The sequence below is a fragment of the Crotalus tigris genome, unplaced genomic scaffold (assembly GCF_016545835.1).
Source record: "Crotalus tigris isolate CLP2741 ecotype Arizona unplaced genomic scaffold, ASM1654583v1 scf7180000024374.3283719, whole genome shotgun sequence".
In the NCBI taxonomy this organism is placed as follows: domain Eukaryota; kingdom Metazoa; phylum Chordata; class Lepidosauria; order Squamata; family Viperidae; genus Crotalus; species Crotalus tigris.
The window spans coordinates 2932144-2949716 of NW_024100544.1; the positions used below are offsets into that span (position 1 = coordinate 2932144).

The following is a 17573-nucleotide window of genomic DNA, read 5'->3' on the forward strand; positions in this document are numbered from 1 at the left end:
CATTTTAGTGATATTTTAAAATATTTCATTTAAGGAATTTGTCATCCACTATGCCAGATATCTATCTTATTTAACCATTTAATGAAACCACTGAGAGAATTAATCCAACATAGGGATTCAGTATATTGATGATATCCAGTTTTATATCTCTTTAGCTTCAGAAAATGTAATGGATGTCCTGATCTGGTATATGGAGGCTTTGAAACTTTGAAGCAGTCTGAGACAGAAATCTTTCAGAATATGCTGTTTATTCTGGAACCATCAGATTTGTTAGAAGCTTTGGCTCTCGATGGGTTTGTACTCCCTCTCAGTGAGTGAATCCATGATCTAGAGATTATTTGGCATCATAGCTCTTATTCAGACAATGGAGGTTGGGGCCATGGTTACTTTATCCAGTTTTGGCAGTATACAAGATACAACTGTTCTTCGAACTCAGTGCTTTGGCTACTACAATTCTCTCTTTTTGGGGTTGCCTTTGAAGGTGATTTTGAAACTTAAGTTGGTACTGAACATGCTGCCCCGTGTACTCATGAGCAAAAGTCAGTTCATTAGAATAACAGCTCTTTATCAGTTATTGCATTATAAATTTGCAGGATAAAATATTGCTTATCATCTAACCTACATGTTTGAATCTTGAAGATGTGTTGCATATCTTTGCCATCAGTGAGATGTATCTTCTTTGTGGCTGTTGTAACATTATGGAATAATCCATCCCTCAATACAAGGCTAGTGCTCTACCTGTTGATAAGAGGGAAAGAGATTAAATCTTCTTTAACTAGGCTTTTAGATTATAATTCATTGCCCAATATTTTTTTTGCCAAATATTACCAACTTGAGAGATTATCAGTTTTCTTTTAAGCATTTTCACATTGTCTGATTTTGTAGTGGTTTATTTTTGTGAGTTTTATGATTGGGGTAGCTTTGAAATCCTTCTAAATCAATCAATAAATGAGAAAAAGTAAGATACAGGCAATCCTCAGCTTATGACCACAATTGAGCCTCAAATTTTTTTTGCTAAGTGAAACATTTGTTAAGTGAATTTTTCACTTAATAATAATAGAACTGAAGTGCTTACCCATGCCAGAATATCATTCCCAGCTACAAATTAAATATATTTTTTAAAAAATTGTGTCCCTGAATATTAAATATTACAATTCTTTAGATCCAAATGTTCATTTAAAAATATTCATTTGAACCCCAACAATTTAGCATTGAGCCTTTCTAAAGGAAAATAATACATTTGCACTAATTTTGTATCCATTTTAAGCCTCTTCCCCTCTGAATTCCTCTGTCCCACTTTAGTCTTGCATGATGAACAAAAGTAAGGATGAGTTTGTGAGACAGAGCTATAGAATATTTGAAGAATCCTTGAGGTATTGCCTGTGGTCTATGAATCTTGTACAGAAGATGCTATGCAATGATTATGCATACCATATGCACATGTCTGAGATATGATGATCCAGCAAAGAAACTGCACAAATCATTCATACATAGCCCAATACTAATTTTACATCACATATGCAGTAGTTCTGAGAACTTACACAATTAGAATAGAATAGAATAGAATAGAATAGAATAGAATAGAATAGAATAGAATAGAATAGAATAGAATAGAATAGAATAGAATAGAATAGAATAGAGCTGGAAGGGACCTTGGAGGTTTTTTAGTCCAGCCCCCTGTTCAAGCAGGAGAACCTATACCATCTCAGATAGGTGACTGTCCAGTCTCTTCTTGAAAATTTCCAGTGATGGAGCACCCACGATTTCTGGGGGTAAGCTGTTCCACTGGTTGATTGTCCTCACTGTCAGGAAGTTTCTCCTTAATTCCAGGTTGCTTCTCTCTTTGATCAGTTTTCAACCATTGTTCCTCATCCTTCCCTCTGGTGCTCTGGTGAACAACCTGGCCCCCTCTGCCTTGTGGCAGCCCTTCAGATACTGGAATACTGCTATCATGTCTCTCCTATTTCTTCTTTTCTCTAGCCTGGCTAAACCCAAGTCATGCAGCGGTTCTTTGTATGTTTTGGTCTCCAGGCCTTTGATCATCTTAGTTGCTCTTCTCTGAATTTTGTCCGAACTCTCAACATCTTTTTTATGATATGGTGACCAAAATTGGCTGCAGTATTCCAGGTGTGGTCTTACTAGGGTTTTATAAAGTGGTACTAATACTTCACGTGATCTTGATTCTATGCCTCTGTTTATACAACCCAGGATTGTATTAGCTTTTTTGGTTGCTGCTGCACAATATGGTTTACTAATCAGTGTGCTGCTTTAAGTAGATTATGAGCAGACTTTTTTTCTTTGCTTGCTTGACCATCCATATGCTAGTATAAAGCAAAATATGACTGGCCAAACTATAACTTATCTGAAAACATCATAGGACATAAATTAAGAATGAAGGGGAATGTACATGTCCCAGGATAATGTTACAGGATCTAATCTGGGTCAGTCACCATCTCTGGTCCACCACTTATGACCCAGATTGGATCCTACACTATTAATTAACTTCATTAGGATTACTATCTTATTTTCCCCTAATATTACCTAACTATGAATCTTCCCTAGATATTATTTCCAATTTTTATACCCCTTCCATTTTTATGCATTAATTCCCTTTCTACTATAAGGAGGTAAAGCCATGTTTGCTGGAAGATTAAATTCCTTGGTCTTTGACTCAAGTCTTGTGAGCTTTGTCCAAAACACCAAAAACAAAACAAAACAAAAGTTGTATAATTTTCCAGCTATAAGATTAGTTAATGCCATGTTAACCTCAACCATTTATTTCTGTATAGTTTAACAACTTTTTTTTTCTTTACTTTTCCCATCAGGGATAAGCAGTGGTTAATGTGACACTATGAAATAAATAGTATTTTGGAAGGGTTATCTAATTCTTTCTCCATAATTTAGATTACGAAAATTATTAAGGAATTTGAAGATGTATTGTATTATCAATTTTCTTTTTCTCTGGTATTTTGGTATTTACAGTGATGAAGCTCCAGGCAGTCAGTTGGTTACAGATAAGTTTCACATTGACTGGGATTCTGTGCTTGTCAACTCTGATAATGTCATCATAGCTCAGTTTGACGGAAGAGGAAGTGGATTTCAAGGACTCAAGATTTTGCAAGAGGTTCACCATTCACTAGGATCAGTGGAAGTGAAGGATCAGATAGCAGCGATAGAGTACGTGTTTGCCAAATTTTATCCATTTTTTAAAATTCTCTTTTGTTATGACAGATAGAAATGCATTGTGTTTTATATCTGTACTATATTGGGTTAATGGAACTCATGCACCATTTAAGAGGAATAAAGATCAATATAGTATAAAATCTGCTTTTAGATTTTGGGGTGTCAAACTCGCAATGTCACATGACGTATCGCGACTTTTTTGCCATTACCGACAATGGGGTGGGCGCAGTTTTGCTATGATGCATCAGGCCCGCGGGCTGGCAGTTTGACACCCCTGGTCTAACTAATCTACAGTAACTAATTTACATTTTTACTAGAAAAGTATTACATGATGTGAAATGCATTCCAGATGTTGTATATTACTGAAATACAATAAACTACTTCTAAATCCTATAGGTATAATGAATAGATGATCTATTATCAAACATATGATGTTGGTCCTGCTGCAACAAAACTAAATCTACCTGATTTTAGTGCCTAAAAACAATTTGTTGTTAGTTGTGATTGCTGTCCTTTGACATTTTTTAAAAAATACCGTAAATGCCGGTGTATAAGACGACTTCCGCGAGCGCTGAAATCGGCGCCAAAGACGGGGGTCGTCTTATACGCCAAGTCGTCTTATACGCCGGAAATACTGGTAGTTTCCAGCGTATAAGACAACGTTCTAGGAATGCGGCCCGGCTATAAAGACGGGGGTCGTCTTATACGCCGGGTCACCTAATACGGCGGCATATACGGTATACATGAGTATTAGCCCTGGTTCTGTTTCAAACATACAGAAATATGGATGAATTGAATAATTACATGTGATTTAAAAACAGTGGTTAAACATTTCTGCACTATAGGCACTCTCTTCATCTCTTGTCAAACTTAATTTTTGGATTTATCATAGCCAGCCTTATATTAAGTAGTCCCTTATTACGCCTTCTCAATTCCAAGACATTCCTTGGAGGACAGAATACATGCAAAGCATTTAGCAGGTTTGATCTTTAAACTAACTTCCTGCCTAAGAGTTGTGAAGGGGGTGCACCATTTGCAGTGTTAAAAAAAGTAGGATTAATTTGCCAAGTAATTTTGTTCTCTGTCCCAAGGGATTATGAGCGTGGAGTGCACCAGGAGAATACTAAGATCAAAAAAACTCTTTTGTGTTTGCTACAGGGAGGACCTAAGCAGATTCAAACAGTGCATGCTGTTCATGCTACTCAATTCTGGCTTAATAAAACATATAAATGCACCCAGTGTACTGCCATACTTTATGGTTTTATTATATTTTTAATTGAATCCCATGCTGGGATTGCAGTTACCTAGGGTCATAATAGCTATTTAATATTTTATTTTTAAAAAACTCTTTCCACGCCATATCTGATTGATGTCTTATATGAGGGGATTCACAGTTTTGAAGATAACGACAATTTAGCAGTCTAATTCAATCAAGAAGTAATTTGTACTCCAGCGCAATAGGTAGAGAAGTAGGTGGATAGGCAGAAGACAAACAAGTAGACAAACACATATATTCTTTACATATAGAAAAAAAAAACATTGCTCAAGCATGATTTTTTTTGTAAAATACCTTCTTTATTACAGATACTTGCTGAAGCAATCATTTATTGATGGTAACAGGGTGAGCATCTTTGGAAAGGTAATTTTATTAAATGAACAAGTTGTTGCAATCTGTCAATAGACCGCTATACATTTCTGAGCTTTTACCATTTAGTTATTTAATTAGCTTCAGGTAATTATATGAAAAACATTTTTGGTGATACTCTGCTTTTAATTTCAAGTTTTCTTAAATGAGTCTGATTATTTGGGTTAATTTAGTTTGAATGTGGCACAAAATCTACTTGAGAATCCTGGTTCAAAATATTAGGAAACAAATGCCAGACATGTTATTTTTGATTTTGGCTATCTTAGCAGATTTCTGTACCAACAACTATACGTACTTTAAGAGCATCCTTGTGTTGTTGCTGTGTGCTATAAAGGTCACATTCTAAAAAACTGTTTTTAGAAAATAATGGGATTTCTGGAAGAAGAAATGAGAGATTGAACACAGCTCTGCAAAAAAAAATGGAGCCAATGAATACAGAGCCATGAGACAACCAGCTCTTTGAAACTCTCCAGACAAAAAGAGTATGTGAGATTGTCATAAGTGCTCCAAATAGTTGCTCCTCATGAGAAGCCTGCAAGACAGTGTGGTCTCCAGTGGGTTTTGAGCTTGAGAGACAAGGAAATAGCAATCTTGCTCAAACCGTGATTGGTGCCTTTAAAAGGACACTACATTCACATACTTCCTTTTCTAATCACATTTGTAAATTGCTTATTATCTACTTTTCAGTTTTTAGAAATTTTTGGATCAGCAAATCTGAAAATACACTGTTAGTCTACTTTCAGCCCTTAATGAAAGAACATTTTAACATAGAAGTGTTTTTTTTAAGGGTTGATTAAAACTTTGGTTTTTGAAAGATGAATTTAAGATTTTGGAATTAATTATAAAGAATCCCATGGGAAAATGATTTTGTTTTGATATTTTTTAAAAAATAAAATATTAAAAAGACACCAGAGGGAACTAATGACTTCAATTAAAGGAGAAGAGAACACATAAATTTGTCTGACAGTACAGAATGATGCAAAATCTGGAAATATTGAAGAATATCTTTTTGAAAAATGGAATCAGTAATTAATATTAACAGTGTCAGTAATAATATCTGCTTCTACTGATAGACTGTGTCTAAAAGACGAAATGGAAGAGGAGCAAATTTTACAAAATTCTTTGTAATTTATTAAAAAGTTTCTTGTCTTTTGAAACTACTCTGAATAATTATGTTCTACTTTCTACATATTTGAAGATCACTATCCTGGCTTTTTCTATAGACCTTCAACCATTCCTCTCTTTTTTTTTCCTTTTAATTCACTTTAAGCCCTTTATCCTGCTCATTGTTCTCCCTTGAACATGGTCCAGTTTGTCAATATCATTCTGTTTTTAAATCACATGTAATGCCCTGAACTGCATGCAGTATTTTAGTTGTGACTTTACTAATGCAGATTAAAAAGAAATTGCAACTTATTTGGATAGCAAATACTGCACTAGTACTCTTGGTGAAACCTAGAATTGAATTAGCATTTTGCTTTGTTTGAAAGGTTTCATTCAAGCTATGATTCATCAACACATATAAATCATTTTTACATGAATTTCTCTTTAGTATTCTCCCCTCAGTCCTAAACTTATACTTTTGATTCTTTTTTTTTCTTATGTAGAAATTTGCATTTGTATATGTTTCTTTCTAGTTTCTACCTATTCTCCCCAACTTTCAAAATCTCTTTCCATCTTGATATTATACTGTAAAGTATATCTTACTAACTATACAGAGCCAAGAGTAAAACCTTGATTAAAGCCATTCAACGCTATTTTCCAGATTAATATATAACTCAGCCCCAGCAAGACCAGATGGCTTTGGATATTTGGTCCTCCCAGTTCTGGGCTTTTTCCATTTTAGCTGTGAATAGGGTCACACTGCCCTGCTTGAGACTTGTGCAAAAGCAGGTGGCAGTTACTGATCAAAAGGCCTTTGCACGGGTTGAGCTAGTGTACCAGTTGTGCCCATTTCTGGATCAAGAGCCTCTCCCTATAGTCACTCATGTTATGGTCAGCTTGTGATTAGATTATTGTAGCATGTTTTTGATCCAGAAACTACAGCTGGTTCAGAATGTAGCAGCATGAGCAATTATAAGCAAGCCACATTAGACCATGTAATACCTTTGCTATTAAGTTGTGTTAGTTTCCAATTGGCTTCTGGGTACAGTTCAGGATGCTAGTTATTACCTATAAAGCCCTACATGGAATAGAGCTTTCTCCTATAGTGTCTGCCTCTTCCAGATCCTGTCAGTTAAATAGCACTCTTGAAATAGACTTCAGTATTGTGGTACCTGTTCTTTGGAACAGTACCTGTTCAGAGACCTGTATACTACTCACCTTGCCTTCTTCCATGTAATCTCTGAAAAACTGGTCGTGTCCCCAGACATAGAGCTAAATCGGCTGAGCTAAATTGGTTCCTTTTAATGGTGGGTACAATGGAGTTAAGTTGTGTGTTTTGATGGTTTCCCTCCCCATGTCTACTACAAGTGGTCCTTGAGTTATAACCATCTATTAAGGATGGTTTCCAGTCAAAATTGCCATTTAAGCTGAGAACTACTTGAATGTTTTATGCTTTGTTTTGTGTTATTTTATATTTTTTAGTATATTTTATTGATTGTTTAGAATGACAATCTTTAGTTCTTAATAAACAATGTGTTGTCTGGGTTCATATATTTCACAACAGTGAATAGTAGTTAATTTCTATACTTTCATAATCAACATATTAACTAGAAATATTTTTCCTTGGTCCTCTCTTCTTCCAATAGGTTCTCCTTTTACCAACATTAAGCAAATATAGTTCTTAATACTGTCAATACATACAGGTTTAAATATAAACATTTTTCTAATATTTAACAATAGCATCAGTATGTAATGTCTTTTCTAATTAGCTTATTTTACAGTTGCATTTGCAAAAAATCATCTTATGTAAATCATTACAGGTCTTGTTTTCAGAACTCTTATTTAAGTTTAGTTTCCCCTCAGTAGTCAAAACATTTCTTGTCAGTTATATTTTTCTCAAAATTGATTACACTTAAATATCCAAAATATTTCATTATATTACATTTAAATCATCCCAATATGTTTAGATTTCCCATATCATAATAAAGAAAGAAAAAAAAAGAAAAAAATACTATACTACTTATAGATCACATTTCTCTTACTGTAAAACCCCTTCATTTCCAAGATTTAACTATTCTTTTAACCATATTTAGACACATATGAGCCGAGGTGGCGCAGCAGTTAGAGTGCAGTACTGCAGGCCACTTTAGCTGACTGTGTTCAGCAGGTCAGCGGTTCAAATCTCACCGGCTCAAGGTTGACTCAGCCTTCCATCCTTCCGGGGTAGGTAAAATGAGGACCCAGATTGTTGGGGGCAATGTATATATATATACATTGCTTACTGGTGTACACCACTTAGAGAGTGCTTGCACTTAAAGCAGTATATAAGTCTCATAAATAAATAAATAAATGTTTGGTCATATGATATTCCATCTGGTATGTTGTCATCTCTCTTAAATCTAGCTCTCGCCTGTTCTAAGCTTAGGTTCCCTTCAGTATTCAGAACATTTCTTATCAGTTATAATTTTCTCCAAGTTGATTATAATTGAATATCCATTATTTTATATTTTATTGTGTTCTTAGGCTATGATGCTACCAGATTCATATGCGTTTCATACGGCCAGATACTGTATATCATGTATAAATGAATATTTCAGCAAATTTTAATGGCAATGTTTACAAGTATTAAAAATATATAGAACCCCACAATATATAACTCTTGGTACCCTGCACAGATTCAAAGGGAAAATGCAGTTCAGATTGTGTACATGTGCATAGGCAGCACTTTTCAGGGTTTCCTTAAAGTTGCTGCATCTTTTCCCAGGATCAGCCATCCTCCACAAACAATCCTTAGAATTGAGGTGCTTAAGGGCTCCCCTTAAGCTCTATGTGTACCTGTGTGCATCCAGAATCACATTCTTTATAGCCCCAATACAGAGGATTTGTGCAATTACATTTGCTTTGGTATTCTTGTACAAAATTAATGGCTTGGAAAAATGTAGCAGTATTTTGCTATTAAATGTCCTATTAAATTCATATTTTACATGCATAGTCACTTACAGCCCAATGTGCTCTAAGTATAACTCCCTTTTTCTACCATCTGTGCATGATATCCTTAGTTAGTCTGTCATTTGTTCTATGCTGTTGCCTCTGGCATAAATAGATGAGCCAGACAAATGATTTCATCTTTAGCAAAAAAGATTTTTACTGCCATGTCAGTTTCTCAACCTTCACCACCAAGTTCTCAGATGCTGATATTTACTTCTTTAAGTTAAAGAGGGGGAAGAGTACACTTTATGTCCTTCTTATTTACAGCTCATTCAATGATTACAACTTTGTTCCTGTTCCTTCTTCACCTATTGTGTTTCCCTGAAAATTAGCCCTAGCTTGATTTCTACCCATGTGCCTAATATAAGCCCTACCCCCAACCATCTGGTTGTACGATGTGGGGAGAGGCGCACACGTAAAAATCAAGCTAAAGCGGGATTAGGGGGTGGAGCTGCCCCATGCGCCCTGCTCCCGCTTCCCCCAGACCACTGCAGCCAGGCCTCCCATGCTCCAATACCTGCCATGCCTTGCCACAGTGACACCGACAGTCCTGTCCAGCAGGAGCCTTCGTGGCTGCCGCCGGCCCACTTCTACGGCCACTCGTGCCCATTGCCCTCCAGTTCCTGTTTCGGCGGCAAAGGCCTGCCTAGTTAAATGGATTGTCCTAGTCATATTTAATGTTGAATTAAGCTCACTCTGAATATCCATGTACAACTTTAGCAAGCAAACAGCATCATAGTTCTCTGAATCAAAAACAAGAGGCATGTGATTATTGTTTCAGTAGCACTCACATATTTGTGGTGATATACTGATACTGACACGAAGAAAAACGAATGAGACCAAATACTTTTACAAAGGATTTTTTTCATTTCCACTTTCCTGTTTTTTACTTCCTACCAGTAGGCTGCTGAAGGAAAGAGATTATTTTGCTCACTGGTACAAAGTTTTGAAATTAGACTCAGGGCTGTATGACCATTTTTGATTGCCTAAACATGATTTATCAAGAGCAGCTTTATAGTACTCTACATTAATGAAAATGATTAAAGAGCTATAGTAATTCCTCTTGTGTATGTTTAATAATGGTGTGCAAGCATTTCAGTAGCATGCGGGATATTATTGGACGTTCTTCAAACTGTATACTGAAGCAAAGCATCTTCTACCATTTTTTAAAATTAACTTTTGATTTATGCCTACAGAAGCATAAGAAAAAGCATAGAAATAGAAATAAAATCTATGGACATGTATAAGAAAGAATAGTCTCATCAAGGCAATAATGAACACATTATAACTCGTATCAGTTATTTCCTAGGGTTATGGAGGCTACCTTGCATCAATGATTCTGAAGTCCAACGAAAAACTTTTCAAGTGTGGAGCTGTGATTGCACCAATTACCGACATGCGACTGTATGGTGAGTGCATTGTGTCATTCTGTTTGTTCCTCAGATAGCTCGTTTTCCCTTTCTTTATTGAAACTGAGACACTATATAATATTATGAATGCAGGCACTTCATTCAGAAAGCCCCTACTTAAAAAAAAGCACAATCAGGTTTAGCATAAATAAATAAATCTGCATTTAAAGTGGGGTAGTGTCCTTAGTGCATTTCTACTTTTCCACATCACATACCAATCGCTGCCCCATAACAGAGCCAGATGTAATCAAGATGTCTGCATGTTGCTCCCCGCTTTGCCTGCTGATTGGATGGATTTCTTTCAGAAGGCTTCAAATGGGATCATGCTGGATAATGAGCCAGAAGATTTTGTTTTCTGCTAAAGATAGTCTGCATCTCATCTCCACTGGGTTTCCTAGCAGAGCTTAAATATATTTGGCCATTCGTGTTAGTACGTTCCTCCAAAAGTAATTTAATAGCTATTAAGTTTTCCTATTTCCTATGTACAGCATCTGCCTTTTCAGAAAGATACCTGGGCAATCCATTTAAGGAAGAAAATACCTACCAAGTGAGTAAGAGATACTATGGCTCTAGATGGGGTGCCAGAGGTAATCGAAATGCAAATCAATCACAGATATGCATGTTTTCTCCTTTCCAAAAGGCATCCAGCGTATTACACAATATTCATGGCTTTAAGGAAGGAAATTTGTTAATCATCCATGGGACAGCGGATAGTGAGTATTTACACAAAAGCACTTTCCTAGTTGGTCTTCTGCAGATGTTTAGTAAAGGATAAGCATGAGGCACATTCCCGAGCATATGGGAGCTTTATAATACTTGGTTTTGCCTGCCCTTAGATATCCCATTGTGAGACTCCATTGACACTTTCCTGTCCAAACAAGTGAACATTACTGTTTTGTAACCCTCTGTAGCAGTAGGGACCAATTTTTAAAAAAACTTTATGAAATGCAATGCCTTGGTTGGAAGGCAACATGCATTAATAACTGTTCAACATCAAAATTTAATCATCACTTCAATTATTCCTGTTCTGCCACTGGCAAATTGTGTAAGGTGAAACAAAGATATACAATTTGTAGTACCAAACTGACCTAATTGATACATACATAAAGCTAGATTATTGAAATTTCCTAATTAAGATAGGCTATCTTTTTTCATGGCTTCCATTCAGGCATGTAAGACTGTTTACAAAATAAATCTTTGCACCTCACTTCTATGTTGCTATTTCCTCTCTTTGCTCTTTTTCTTTGGGCTGCATAGCTTTGTAGTCATGTTCATTACCTATTATAGCTTGTGTGCCCATTCCAGTCCTGCTTCACTGAGCTATGGTAAGATTGACATTTCCATATCTCACAAAGGAATTCTGTGGGAGGGAGTCATCAAAAGATCATTGCTTCCCACTTCTATATGTTTTCGCTGTATTCATGCTTCAGACATTCTTTCCTCTTACATAAGAGGAGATTGCAATAAAAACGCTGTCATAGCTCCGACTAATGAAACACTTCAAAGAACTTCCAGGCATTGTTTTGCTAAAAAGTCTTTATTTTGTTTTCAGAGTGTTGGGAACAGCATGGAGGGATGCCAAGATCTAAATTCTCTTCCCCTGAGCACATATTTTGCCAGCATATTTCCCTCCCTTAATTTGCTGTCATAAATCACAATCTCCAATCAGTTAGAAGGCCAAAGGTTCCCTTCCATTTTTGGCAGCGTGGGATTTTTATCTAAAGTAATTCCCCACACACATTCTTTCTCCTCCCCTCTCAGCATCATCTAAGTTAACTCTAAAAATACCACACAGCTCTGCATGTTTTGTCAAAACAAGAACATCCAATGTTAGCAGCATTGACAAACACAGTATGTGAAATGGATGAAATTTAATGCTTAGTGTAAGATATATAAATAATATATGGATAGCTAAGATTCTTTTCCTGCATTTGATGAGGGTGCCTGGCTGTAGCTTTGAAATGAGCTTTTCTGCATTTCTGCATACTAGATTAAATGTTTTTTTTTTCTTTGTGGCTGAAGTGGCTGCCTTACCAGGTGGCACTGCTCAAACTAAACAAGTGCTTAGGCACTCCAGGCAGGAGAGTTGAAAAGTGCATAATACATTTGGAAATTATTGAATATAGCATTGATGTGAAAAAATAGCAGCCTATTTCATTTATAGTTGTGAAACAAAACAAAAATTCACAATATTTGTTTTCCTAACATCATAAAGGATATATAAGAAAAATATATTTGCTGCATTTTACCAAGGGGATTTTCACAAAGATAGCTTAGTTTCTTAAATTACGTCCCTAAGAGGAAAATTGGAAATTACAAATTAAAGAATGGAGGGAGAGAGGAAGGGAGGGAAGGAGGGAGAGAAGAAGGAAGGAAGAGGGAAGGAAGGAAGGAAGGAAGGGAGAGAGGGAGGGAGGGAGGGAGGAGACTTTGATTCTTAATTTTCTATATTCATCATTTTTCATGCTAAATACATGCTTTCTTTACCATTCAGCTACAACCATGTTTGAGCTTTCAGCATACATGAAGTATTTTAGTTTTATTAAATATATTAACTGACATTTATGTTAAATATTAAACAAAGCTGTGGTTTACACAAATAGGCACTTCCTATTAGTACAACTATCTTCAGGAATCAGAGAACCTTGTCACCACATGACAAGTGAAAGGGCCAGTTTTTTAATCCTTTTTTTTTTTCCAGCAACAGCATCAACAGCTTGTGTTTTGGAGATCAGAGAAGATAATGAGGCAGTAGGGTAAAATGGGATTGGGAAAATGCTTGACATGCCTGCATGTATAAAAACTGAGATCGTATCCTGCTAACGTCCTTGGTCAGGCAATGGTCTCCTCTTGTCCTTCTTGGTCAGACTTGAAGATTCATCCCTACCTTGCTTCCAGCCTCCAAGACTGCCCCTTTCTAGGACATTGGTTAGATGCAAAAGAATTAAAATAATATTAATACTGGGCCTGGTATAGATGTTTTGCATCTCACTCATTCCTGTGTGACACATTTTATATGTTTCTGTATGCTTCTAATGAGTAGCTAAAACCCCCTCCAAACAGAACTAGACAGGTTTCCATATCTTGGGAGTGTATTAATCAAACTGAAGTTCATTTGATCAAAACTATATTTAAAAAATATACACTTAAAGAAAAATAAAATCAATTTATCTGGAATGGGCTATTAAATGCAATGTGTCCAACCCATGACCCATGGGCTGCATGCAGCCCTGGACAGCTAGTAATGTCCAGGTTCACATAATAATAAAAATATTTTAAAAAATAAAGGAAGTTTGTTATTGATATACATTAACTATATTGCATGTTTTACACATGGCCCAAGTCATTCAAACACAGCCCAGGCAATTCAAAAGGTTGGACAACCACTCTCTGTATCATTGTAAAGAACATTTTTACAATATTTAATAATGTTTCCAAAATAACATTTCAGAAGTTGGTAGAAAACTGATAACAGTAAAATAAAAGGGAATATTAGTTTAATAATTAGGTTACACTTCAGAATTCAGAAACAACTTATCTTTATTGTAACTACCTATGTCAGCACCTACACACTCAAAATGTTCTGAACCTTGCCAACATCTGAGAAATAATACCTCTGTTATACAATATCCTTCAGAATTTTTTTATACACAGAATATCAGAATAGCAATGTGGTTGAAGTACAGCTATGTTACCTGCAGTTTGAATAGATATGCCATATAAATATACAGTATAGTAGTACATGCCTGGGAATAAGTCCTGTTGAATTACTGTAGAAGATTTTAGTACACAACAGATATGGAAAGGATTGCATTGCAGATTGTCTAAAAAAACCTCACAAATCCATTAACTATCTACATTTTCAGTCAACTAAACCCCCAAAGAGATACACAATGTAAATGAGGTGAAATGAATTTATGACATGTACAGTACTTACAATCACTCTGCTGTACTTTTCTTATAAAATCAAAAATCTAAAATTTCTATTTTCTTATACTTAATAGAAAAAGCATTTTCACTAAAATCTTTATGTTGAGCTTATCTGCAGAAACCGTTGGATATTAATAATGTCTTTCGCTAATTCTTGGATGTTATTGTCCCACAGCTAAAGTCCATTTTCAGCACTCAGCAGAATTAATTAAACATCTAATAAAAGCTGGAGTGAATTATACTATGCAGGTATGTAATATTTAGGAATGTCATAGTTTTTAGATTTAGAAAATTTATTACGCTCTTTGTTGCATGTATTTGCAATACATCTTGGCTGTGTATCTATATATTCCTATCTATAACTTAAACAACTTTAACAATTTTACTCAAAATAGATCCAGTAAAAGAGAAAGAAAAAAATGAATATTTTAATAGTAAGAGCAGAATATAAATTATAAAATGTATAATATTTAGTTTTTACCACAGTTTGTATCACAATTAATATCGAAATAGTCTTATACCATACTTTTTAAACTTGAAATATTTGCCTACATATTAATACTGTATATTTTTCATCAAAATATTTTCTAAGACAGATCTGAGACATGAAAAGAATATAATGAGAAATGTCTATTGTATTAATGGACTTCTGTTTATGTGATGATGGATGTAGTACATAGAGGCAGAAATGTTAAACTGAACACTGAAAGCAATATACGGTAGTTGTCTATTGCCTGTAAAACCTCTAAATCTGTCACAGATCCAGCAGTAGAATTGTACACAGATTTGTTAAAAATCAGACTTTTCTGAAACCAAATTGTGTTTGAGCTGAACACCTATTGCTGTTTGAAAATTTTAATTATTTGGTATACTGTCTTTAACATTTAGAGACACAGTGGTATTTTTCCATGAATTACAACATAAGCTATGGCTAAGGACTACAGTTATTTTCACCAATGCTTGAAAGAAACTATTTATTTTCCTTTAAACTTGAAAATTTAAATAAGGAATGCCATTTTAAACAAAAACATTTAAAAAATCTTAAATACCAGAAATGTTTTGTGCATGCTGTAAAATGATGGTGTAAATCAGAGCTGGGCATTTTACAGCCCCAGCCCTTTGGCTATCTCTGTCCTGTCCATGTGAGGTCAATTGGAAATTAGAAATCAAGTGTAAATAAGTATGCCATGGGGAGATGGGAGAAGAAGCTGAGTGGGGTCTGGTTCTGCACCATCCCCCTGTGCTCCTTCATTTGGCTAATGGCTGTGGAAGGGCGAGGAGAGAAAGCACTTTTCTGCATCTGCAGGGCACTCCTTCCCTCACCTGGACCAGCTGAGGAGTTGAGGTGATGGAGTTTGAGGACATCAAATCAGGTACATTGGTTCGGCCTCCATAATAGTCCCATCTTTCATATAGCCCCTTGGGAAAATTACACCCCTGGTTTAAACTATAAAATAAATATATTTCACTTTTGAAATTTAGATGTTTTCAATGAATCCACAATATTGTCAGATGCATTCATTCTGTGATGATACAAATGCATTAAAAAAAAACCTTGTCAGTCAGTTTTTAAAATCTATTTATTTTTAATTTTTAGATCTATCCAGATGAAGGTCATTATATTACATCAGAGAAGAGTAAATATCACCTTTATAGCACAATTCTCAACTTTTTTAGTGCTTGTTTAAAGGGAGAAACACCCATTTTACCACAGGAAGTAGAAGACGATGAATAAGGAATGAAGACTAGGACTTGTATGAGGATCACTACAACCATATTTAAAGTTGACTGTAAAAAAACAGATTCTTTGGGAGCCTGAGGGCAGTCAAAGATTATAGCAGCGGAGCAGCGCATTTTATGACAATGGGCTAAAAAACTGGGATTTGAATACACAAATCCATGTGTGATGAAGGAACAAATCTTAAACCTTTGTGGAAGGCCAAAGGTCGGATGCAGTTTTCTGAAAGATATTAATTTTGCATAAGAGTAGAGTTAGTGCATGTTGATTTTGTTACGATTCACTGTTGGTTCAGTATGTAGTTGCTCTGTTTTATTTAGTATGCACATACCTTTTTGATTTCAGGATAATGCACACTTTCATAGGCCACTAATATTTGAAGAAGGGACTTGCAGTCTTAACATTCAATTGTAATTTTAGATTAAGTGCATTTTTTCCACTGTTAAGCATCAAAATATTGAAAAAAAATGCATTTTTAGTTGACTGAAAAACACATCAGATAAGTAGACTTTAATTTTATGCTGGTTTATTGAGAGGGCTTCACCCAAAATGTCAGTTGTTCATACCAACTAAATCAGTAAGCAAAACTGCAGTAGTATATGCTTGGACTTCATGTATATACACAAGACTCCTTCCACAACAGTAACAACAACAAAAAAGCAATGTCCACTCGCATATTTTGTCAGGCTATAATTACACCTATGTGTCAATTGACATCAACAACTAAAATAATTCCCCAGGTAAAAGTTGCATATTTTGAGTTACTAAGAAATGTTTGGGTTGTGCTTTTTCTTGTATTGTTTACAGTATTTTGCTGGTTACACTCTAATTTTAGAGTACATTACTTTGTCACTTGTAAATTAGATACATGAATATTAAATTATAGTTTCAGATAAAGAGATTTTATTAACAATGTAATGCCATAGAGTAATACTTTGCTGAGCTATTTTGTAAAGCTGTTTTTCCCCCCTTTCTACATACTGGCTGGGATTTCATTTTGAACTTCAGTGGTAGCATATTGCAAAGAGCTATCTGTCAGGATTTTCTTTTGTGCTTCACAGCTGTTCATTGAGTCTGTTGCAAGAATGATTTAAACTCAGCTGAATATGTTGGAAATTATTTGTCTCCATGTAGTTTCAAGAAAGCGTCTGATAAATGATTTTTATTTTATTTTTACTTTATTTCATTGAGATGAAAATCCTGTGGTGCATCCATGTATTTCTCAAGGTGAATCACACCCTTAAAATGATGCCATGAAATAAACAAACCAGGGAACTTTGGCCATTAAAATATAACTGAGATCAAGTGCTATATTCATTTAATTTTTGAGACCATTTGAGTATGCATAAGTGGGGCAATTCTAATGGTTTAAAATTCCACTGCTTAATATATTTTCCAGGACTGGATTCAGTTAAAAAGCCTCATTCTTACAATTTTCAGGATATTTTTTTAAATTATGTTTACCCATTTTTGCCCTGTGTTTCAACACTTGGATGATTTAAAGCATACATTCTATTTTTAAAATAATATTCTTAATGCATCTTTTCTTCTTTTTTTATTTTGAAAATTACTTGTC

At 35.2% G+C, this 17573-nt stretch overlaps 1 protein-coding gene across 5 annotated transcripts in view; it reads left to right on the forward strand.

The window, feature by feature from the left end:
- The window catches only part of DPP10 (dipeptidyl peptidase like 10), a 621333-nt gene extending 604456 nt beyond the window's left edge, over positions 1-16877 (forward strand). For 3 of the 5 annotated variants that reach the window (XM_039328209.1, XM_039328210.1, XM_039328211.1), the window contains exons 20-26: positions 2983-3177; positions 4768-4822; positions 10230-10329; positions 10818-10876; positions 10970-11042; positions 14435-14508; positions 15857-15994. In XM_039328209.1, the coding sequence (XP_039184143.1) occupies positions 2983-3177; positions 4768-4822; positions 10230-10329; positions 10818-10876; positions 10970-11042; positions 14435-14508; positions 15857-15994 (694 nt within the window). Of the gene's footprint in view, positions 1-2982; positions 3178-4767; positions 4823-10229; positions 10330-10817; positions 10877-10969; positions 11043-14434; positions 14509-15856 lie in introns of all 5 variants that reach the window. The other 2 variants (XM_039328207.1, XM_039328208.1) reach the window with 2 other exon arrangements.
- The last annotated feature ends 696 nt before the right edge of the window (positions 16878-17573 follow it).